The sequence below is a fragment of the Callithrix jacchus genome, chromosome 1 (assembly GCF_049354715.1).
Source record: "Callithrix jacchus isolate 240 chromosome 1, calJac240_pri, whole genome shotgun sequence".
NCBI classification, from domain to species: Eukaryota; Metazoa; Chordata; class Mammalia; order Primates; family Cebidae; genus Callithrix; species Callithrix jacchus.
The window spans coordinates 210,115,879-210,124,131 of NC_133502.1; the positions used below are offsets into that span (position 1 = coordinate 210,115,879).

The 8,253-nt window shown below is 54.0% G+C and overlaps 1 protein-coding gene and 4 non-coding genes across 5 annotated transcripts; all 5 read right to left on the reverse strand.

Annotated features, from left to right (window-relative positions):
• Positions 1-341: 341 nt before the first annotated feature.
• On the reverse strand, positions 342-6,916 carry RPL3 (ribosomal protein L3). The gene is made up of 10 exons (XM_002763492.7): positions 6,888-6,916; positions 5,742-5,934; positions 4,497-4,665; positions 3,770-3,905; positions 2,777-2,963; positions 2,107-2,267; positions 1,541-1,642; positions 1,106-1,201; positions 643-762; positions 342-442 (listed from the first exon to the last, which is right to left on the reverse strand). Exons 1-10 carry the CDS (start codon positions 6,888-6,890, stop codon positions 398-400), a joined length of 1,212 nt encoding a protein of 403 aa, XP_002763538.1. The 5' UTR covers positions 6,891-6,916; the 3' UTR covers positions 342-397.
• On the reverse strand, positions 1,303-1,394 carry LOC118148447 (small nucleolar RNA U83B). The gene has a single exon (XR_004735260.3). It is a non-coding gene; the product is annotated as a small nucleolar RNA U83B (small nucleolar RNA).
• Positions 2,622-2,716, reverse strand: LOC118148444 (small nucleolar RNA U83B). Its single transcript, XR_004735259.1, has one exon. It is a non-coding gene; the product is annotated as a small nucleolar RNA U83B (small nucleolar RNA).
• LOC118148465 (small nucleolar RNA U82P) lies at positions 3,906-3,960 on the reverse strand. The gene has a single exon (XR_004735280.1). It is a non-coding gene; the product is annotated as a small nucleolar RNA U82P (small nucleolar RNA).
• On the reverse strand, positions 6,329-6,393 carry LOC118148380 (small nucleolar RNA SNORD43). The gene has a single exon (XR_004735187.3). It is a non-coding gene; the product is annotated as a small nucleolar RNA SNORD43 (small nucleolar RNA).
• Positions 6,917-8,253: the final 1,337 nt, after the last annotated feature.

The following is an 8,253-nucleotide window of genomic DNA, read 5'->3' on the forward strand; positions in this document are numbered from 1 at the left end:
CAAAGGCGCCGGGGAACACCTAGTACTCCTTGTCTCCTTCCCTTCTCCATAGGACTGGCATCACCCAAACTGTGCAAATAGCAGAGACCCAACAGCCTCGCCCAGGTGACAAACATTTGCACAATGCCCTCTGTTCGAGGCTGGCTTTCTACAGCTCAGCGGCAGAACCAGGCCGCTTTTACCTCCCTCCAGGGACTGAGGGTGGGGACAGAGTGGGACGTCAGAGGGTAACCAGTGTAGCTACAGAAAGGAGGGCAGTGGCCTTGGGGAGCACAAGGCACCTTGGAGGGCCCCATCTGCCTCCCCAGTCCCAGCTGCTCTCCTGGAGAAACAGGCAGATGTCAGTGGAAAGTAACTTTTATTGAGACCCCACCAGCTGCATAATGTGTTCCTGGCATTAAGCTCCTTCTTCCTTTGCAATTCGGTCTTTCTTGAGTGGTCCCTGTGGGGAGAGTCAGTGGTTAGAGGTAGAAGGTTCAGGCCAGCAGATGCCCACTCTACAGGGGACCGAGACTCTGGGCCAGGCTCCACAGCCCCGAGAGGTCCAAGGCATAAAGACCACCCTCCACCCCACCAGGGGCCAAAAGCAGGCAGATGGCCAAGCCACCCATCCAGTGAGGGAAGCAGGCAGGAGGTGCTCACCATGAACGCTTTCTTCTCCTCCATGGTCTGGAAGCGGCCATGGCCAAACTTAGAGGTGGTGTCAATGAACTTAAGGTCAATCTTCTCCAGAGCCCGCCGCTTGGTCTGCACCAGCAAGGACTGTGGGCCAAGAAGGGAAGTGGTTTAGGATTACAAGGAGCCAGGCTTTCCTTAGCCCCTTGGTTAACAGTACCCCTGCATCTGGGAAGCCACAGGATCACTTCAGCCTCCAAGAGCCCTCCCCCACTGCCAGGCCAATGAGAACACACTCAAAAGAAGCAAACAGCCCAGCAAGGCTGGACTAGGAATTTCCTCATCCCAGGACTTCAAAGGTAGTGTGAAAGGACTGCCAATACCCTCTCCTTCCTTTCAACACTCCCGCCACAGGGCCACCAGCACCTGTGGCTTTGTATCCTCCTCCCTCCACTGGAGGGCCCCTACAACCAGGCAGGGCCTGCCTCACCTTGCGGAGGGTGAGCACTCGCTTCTTGGTTCCCACCACACAGCCTTTCAGCATGACAAAGTCATTGGTCACTTCACCATAGTGGACAAAGCCACCCTGGAAAACAAGACCACTGGATCAGCACAGGGCCCGCACTAGGCACAAGAGGGGATTGTGCAAGGATGACCCCTCCAGGTTCAGGCCCTCCTGACCACAGGGCTGTTCTCAGAAGCAAGGCAACAAGAATGGGTCCGCAGTCTGTCTCGGGCGCTGTGCCCAGCGCACATTCCAGGCCTCACCACTGAGCAGCTGAGCCCGAGACTCCACTGCTCACCAGCCAACCCCAACTGGTGGACTCAGTGACACATTGCTATTTGCACGGTACACAGCTAGGTGCTGTGCCGGCTTCCGTTAACCTGCTAGCAGGCCCTAGGAAGCAGAACACCCGTTACTTACCAGAGGGTTGATGCTCTTGTCAGACAGGTCATAGTCAGTGGAGGCATTGTTCTTGATCAGCTTGCCGTCCTTGATAAGGTAGCCCTGGCCGATCTTATAGATCTGAATGAACAAGAAGGGTGTCAGGCTGGGGGCATTAGGGACAAATAACCCAGACATGCCAGTGGGGCGACATGCAAAACACTCTATAGGAAGGCAGCTGAGGCCTCAGTCCCAGCCATGGGGTATTCCAATTTCAGAGCAAAAAGGTGGCCGGCCCTCCAGGTTCCCTTCTGTCACGTGGCTAGGCTAAAACTAAAGGTCCTGCTGTACAACGCAGGAGGCCTCTTGCCCCCTGGTGGTGGGACCAGACACCAGTACGTCTAGTATCTCCAGCCACACCAACCATCAGCCCACCACAGCCGCTTTACAGGATGGCACCTTACAAATCACTCGAGCCAGAACTGACCCGAGACACAAGCCACTGACGTCTACATGATGCTCATGAGTCAATGAAGCAGTGCTGACACAGAAACCCCAATCGCGGGGTCATCTCCCACCCCAGGGAGCCACTCTCAGAACCTCACCTTCTTGTTGATCTCAGTGCGGTGATGGTAGCCTTTCTGCCCAGCACGTGCCACAGAGAAGGCCACACGGGCAGGATGCCATGCCCCAATACAGGCCACCTTGCGCAGGCCTCGGTGGGTCTTGCGGGGCAGCTTCTTGGTGTGCCAACGACTGGTGACCCCTGGAATGGATACATATTACTGCACCTCAGCGCCCAGCACCTCCCACTGACCCCTTCCCTGCTGGCTCAACAATCACCAACCGTGGCTGGGTCATCTGAGGGACAGCGATGGGATTATTTTGTGTGCATTACCCACAGGTCTCCCCTGTCAAGCTGGATAGGCTCTGGGGTATAACTGCACTGGGTTTGTGAATGGGTGTTTTCAAGGCATCCGTTAAAGTTCCCATCAGCAGGGAGTGACATGACGCCAAGTTCCCCTTTGCAGTTATCAGTCAGCTACGAAGAGCAAAGGGTGCAGGGACATGGTAAGGTGTCTCCCGGCCCTCCGCTATCCCAGCCACTCCTGACCACAAGGCTGTTCTCAGAAGGAAGGCAGTAGAGAATGGTTCCACAGTGTCTGATTCGGGCGCTGTGCCCAGCGTGCACTCTGAGCCTCATCACCGAACAGCTGGGCCTGAAACCACGTCTCCCCCAGGTTAGGACACAACACAAGCCACTGAAAAGCTCACCTTTGTAGCCTTTGCCCTTGGTCACCCCGATCACGTCAATCATCTCGTCCTGCCCAAACACTTGGTTCACAGGTACCTGCTGCTCCAGCCTCTCGCGGGCCCAGTCCAGCTTCTCAGACACGGTGCCTCCATTCACCTGGATCTCCATCAGGTGGGCCTTTTTCTGGCGCAGAGGAAGCAGGCGCATCTAGGAGGAAGTGGGCACAGCTCAGCTCCAGCTGCCAGCGCTCCTCCCACAGTAGAGGACTGCAGCTCCACACGTCTGATGCCAAGCACATGGTAAAAAGAAGCCAACTCTCAACAAGTCACTCAACCTCATCAAGATGAAGGAACTTCCATTTCTGCCAACAGTAACAACTTCATTTTGGCTTCTGGTGCCTGAATTGTCAGGATGAGCCAACGGGGCCCACACGACAGGCAAACAACCAGTTCCCGGCACCTGCCAGCCCCGTGCTCCTGTGGCTGTCCTTCTGGTCAGTTCCTCTGGCATACTGCAGTGGTTTTACCAAAGCCACCTACACTTGCCCTAGTGACAAGCCTGCTTTTTGAGAGCACAAGCTCTGGGTAAAAAAATGCATTTAAGCATAAAGCTTTTGCTTCAGGACAGCCTGGCAGCGTCCTGACAGAACTGCAGGTGGACACGCACTGTTATCTGTGATGGCCCTCACCACAGGGGGCTGGACTGAGCACTGGGAATTGGCCAGGATAACAGACAGCCAGAGGCACCTACTCTAACCAAGTCGATAAAGGGCCTGCTCAGCACACAAGCCAGGGTTCAAGGAGAGCAGCCAGCACCTTTCAGTCAGGCATTTCAGTGTACTGGGGAGTCACCAGTTGGGTCAACCAGTTGAATTTTAAAGGGGGATGCCTGCCTTGCTAAGGACCAGTAAGGACACAGTGCCCTCTCCTGGCAAGGGAGAAGCCTACCCACAAGATCACATAGGTCAACTCCACACAGTGGCAGGCCCAGCCACCCCGTGGGACTGTGCTCACCTGGGTGTGGGCAATGACGCGGATGACTTGGCAGTATTTCTTCATGCTGCTGAAGTCCTTCTCCAGCTGCTTCTTGCCATCCTCATCCTGCCATTTCTTGCAGTACTTGGTGAAAGCCTTCTTCTTAGATTTATGCCTTCAGGAGCAGAGCAGAGTTGGGGAGGGGGCCGGGTGCAGGCCTTCATCACCCGAGGGGTGAGCGGAAGGCACACTGGCACCACATGAGGATGGGGCTCATTGCCAGCTTCTAAGGAGCCTTTTCCACCGGCAAGCGGAGCCTGGATGGAGCTCATCGGGCAGAGCCGAGCGGAGCTGAGCAAAGGTCCACAAGGTTAATTTAAGTCACAAGCATTCAAAAACATTGCTCCGGGGTGCTAGAAAGTACTCTACCCTGGGGGGAGCACTCACTTAGTGATGGAGGAAATGGGACATTCCAGCCAGGGCCAGAGGCCCTTGCCACCCCTACGGGGGTTGAATAATCCTGCTACCTCTCCTGGTTTCTAGTTGGACTCAAACACTGGGTCCTCAGCCACCACCCACTACTAGCCTGGACTCAGAATGAGGGTGTCAGCTCCAACTGAAACCCAATGGCTGGTCAATGTCTGTTCAAGACGCAAACTAAACCTGAGACAGAAGCTCCCGCCTGCTAGAAAGCTAAGAGGCCACGCACATGCTGCTCCCTGCTCTCCAGCTCCCAACCTAGGGACTGCGTGCCCTCCTCCCTTACCAGTTCTTATAGAAACGCCTTTTGCACTCATCGCTGATGTGTTCGGCGAAGACAGTCTTGAAGGTCCGGAGGCCTCGAGGGGTTTCCACGTAGCCCACAATGCCCACAACCACCATGGGTGGCGTCTCCACAATGGTCACAGCCTCCACCACCTCCTTCTTGTTCACCTCTGCAAAAAAAGGCGGTCGTCAGACATGGCAGGAGCCAAAGCAAGTGGTGCAGTGTTTTCTAGAAAATGCAAAGTGCCCATGTAGGCCCACATCTGCAGTCTAGACTCACAGGACTATGCTTACTATGAATTTCTCATTTGGTGTACATTTATGTTTTTTTTTTTTTTTTGAGACGGAGTTTCGCTCTTATTACGCAGGCTGGAGTGCAATGGCACGATCTCGGCTCACCACAACCTCTGCCTCCTGGGTTCAGGCAATTCTCCTGCCTCCGGCTTCTGAGTAGCTGGGACTATAGGCACGTGCCACCATGCCCAGCTAATTTTTTGTATTTTCAGTAGAGACGGGGTTTCACCATGTTGACCAGGATGGTCTCGATCTCTTGACCTCGTGATCCACCCGCCTCGGCCTCCCAAAGTGCTGGGATTACAGGCTTGAGCCACCGCGCCTGGCCCTTATGTTCTTTAAACAAAAAGTATCAGGACCCTTAACACTTAACAGCCAAATACCTGCCCAGCTTCAGTTCTCTTCTATGCAAACCTGTGGAGGGAGACAAGGTTTGCCATTTATCTGGACAATGCAGTGTCCTGAATATAACTGGGACACAGAAACAGCTGAGCTCAGCTTAGAGTCACTATCAACTGCCTAACATTAGCGTCTCCATGGCTCAGCAACCCATGCTATCAGACGTCTCAGTAGAACACACACGCTAAGTGGCTATTATTGAAACCTTTAAGTGAAACACATATGAACAAGCAAAACCTGAATGAGACAGCTCTTATTCCAGCCTCAGCAGCTTCAACCCCACACGACTGTGACTTCTCTTTGCTAGGGCTCTTGGGAAATTTACTATGCTCTGAAATCAATACTCACACCTAAAACAAACAGTGCTGGCCATCTGTACCCTTGGAGTATCAGCCTTGAAGTCGAGCATTCCCATTCTGCTGTAAGAGCACTTCTGACAACCTGTAGTTTCTGCTTAAAAAGTCTGCCCGCTGCTAACAGCTTGACTCCATCTCTACGGTTTCCCTCCCCGCTCAACTCCTATCCCCGAAACTTTTAGGATGCCTGTACTTACTGGATCCTGGCCTATCGACCTCCCGCACGATATGGGTCATGCCAGCCTTGTATCCCAGGAAGGCTGTGAGGTGGACCGGCTTGGAAGGGTCATCCTTGGGGAAGCTCTTCACCTTCCCACGATGCCTGCTGCTGCGCTTCCGAGGCAGGAAGCCGAGGGACCCATGTCTGGGAGCGGAGAACTTCCTGTGAGACTGGGTGGGGGGAGAAAATCACTGTCAGCACCCAAACCAAAACAGTCCCCTCTTCTCTAGCTCCCAGCTACCTAAGCTACAAATCTCAGCCATGTTGAATCCTGACCAGACACCCAGCAAGCCTAATAAAAAGAAGGATAATTCTCTTTCCCAGGCTCGCACGTGTCAAGAATGCTTTTGTAATCAGCAAATTTCAAATCCTCAACGTCTAAGAAAACTAGCCTGTTTTCTCTAAAACCTGACAAAAATACACTGAGTAGGGGACACTAAAAGCTGCTTAACAGGCAGCTTTATGTGCCAATTAGCAAGATTTTGACCACTGAAGAGACAATGCTGGGTAGCAGCCAGGACACTAATTACACCGATACACGTAGGCCAGAGAACTCGGCAGAGCCAGATCAGAACATTGACAATCAGCACACAGTTTCTGTCCGCCCGTCAATAAGTTCATCATCTGTGGTTTCTGAGAGCTCCAGAGGCCTTAGGAGTGCACCTGCGGTCCCAAATACTTCAGGAGGCCTCGCAACCCAACCCTCCCCTAACCTCTCCTCTCGCAAGCTTCTTTACCACCCAGTAAGAACAGCGCCAAGAATCCTCACCCAAGGTCCTCATAGCCAGGCAAGCTCCCGATGGACCCTAATCGCGATTAACGAAACAGTTGGTGAGGTCGAAACTCAGAAATCACTCATGGCTTTAAAAATGCCAGGCCTCCGAGCCTGCTCCCACCCTGACGGCCTCCCTCTGGCCGACCTGCAGGCCCCAAACCAGTCCTCCAAGCGCTTTTCTCCACAAGCCTCTCGACTTTCCAGAAAATAGGCCTGAGTGAGGCCCCCGCTATGTCGCCCGTGCCCCTAGAGTAGGTCCCCGGCGCCGGCCACGGCGGGATGGCAACGATGCGTGGCGGATTCAGCCGACGCCGGTGACAATGAAGTAGCCACCATTACAACACATACCATGACACCGTCAAATCCAGTCGCAGAGATCGGTCCGCCTTCCGTATCCGCTATATAAAGCCAATTCTCGCTCCGCCCCTTCCGGCGTGCGAGCGCGCGCCCGTGGCAGACGCCGGGTCGGGGGCACACGTACAGAGCGCCATTTCCGCGCACGCTCTTCCCCGCCTAGCATTCGTTCCTTGGTGGACGTCAGCTTCGGAGGCAGAAATTAGACACTCTACGGTTAGGGGTTGGGATCAAACTTAATGAAAAGACGCTGAGACGTGGGCTAAAAGTTTGGTGTGCCACAAGTCTACGGCGTCCGGCAGCAGCCAGACTTAATAATCATGAAGACAAATGGCTGCGTCGCTGTTTTTCCTGTGATGTGCAGCTGTCTCTGGAATTGGCAAGGAAAGACTGAAACCCTCGTTTCCTAGCTTCCACGCTGATTTTGCCGCGACACTAACTTGCCTTTAATACCTTTCATCTCGGGCATCTCTCCCTCAAGCCCTATCTCTGCTGTTTCTCCCATGCTAATGCAGTGGCCGGCGCTTGATTCTAAGGGTCTCAGGAGCGTCCCAAGCCGACGGAACGGCCTCACGACCTCCGGTCCTGCTGTATCCAGCTGCCCAGTCTCCCGGAGCCTCACGCCTTCCAGCCCTTTGCATCAGCGAGGGCTCTCGCTGATTTCTGCCTGGGCTCCAGGGTGACTCGGGTCCTGACTGATTGATTCCCTGCCTCCAGGCTCATCCCCTACAAATCTTTCTAAGAATCAAGTATCTCGTTACTTCCCATGCGCCCCCCACCTCCCCGTTGTTTCCTCGGGATTAAGCATCAACTTCAGCTGCCGCTGAAGATGCTGCCCGGCAGCGTCTACTCCAAGCGCGAGCGCACCTCTCATATCACCTGCTTCCTCCATCCCCCGCTGTCATCTTTAATTCTGGGCCTGGCCTTTGCTCCCACCGTCGTTTAAAAAACATTCTCGGGGAGAAGGAAAGCAAAGCACACTGCCATGTGTGTAGCTACGCAACTGTCTTGCGTGCTCTGCTCATGTACCCCAAAACCTAAAATCCAATAAAAAATTAAAAAAAAAAAAAAAAAAAAACATTCTCATGCACTGGCGCGATGGTTCCAGCACTTTGTGGGGCCGAGGCGGGCAGATCACCTGAGGTCAAGAGTTGGAAACCAGCCTGGCCAACATGGCGTAACCCTGTCTTTACTAAAAATACAAAAATTAGCTGGGTGTGGTGGCATACCCCCGTAGTCCCAGCTACTCCGGAGGCTGAGGCAAAAGAATCGCTTGAACCCGGGAGGTTAAGGTTGCAGTGAGCGGAAATCGCCCCATTGCACTCCAGCCTGGGCGACAGCGAGACTCCATCTCAAAAAA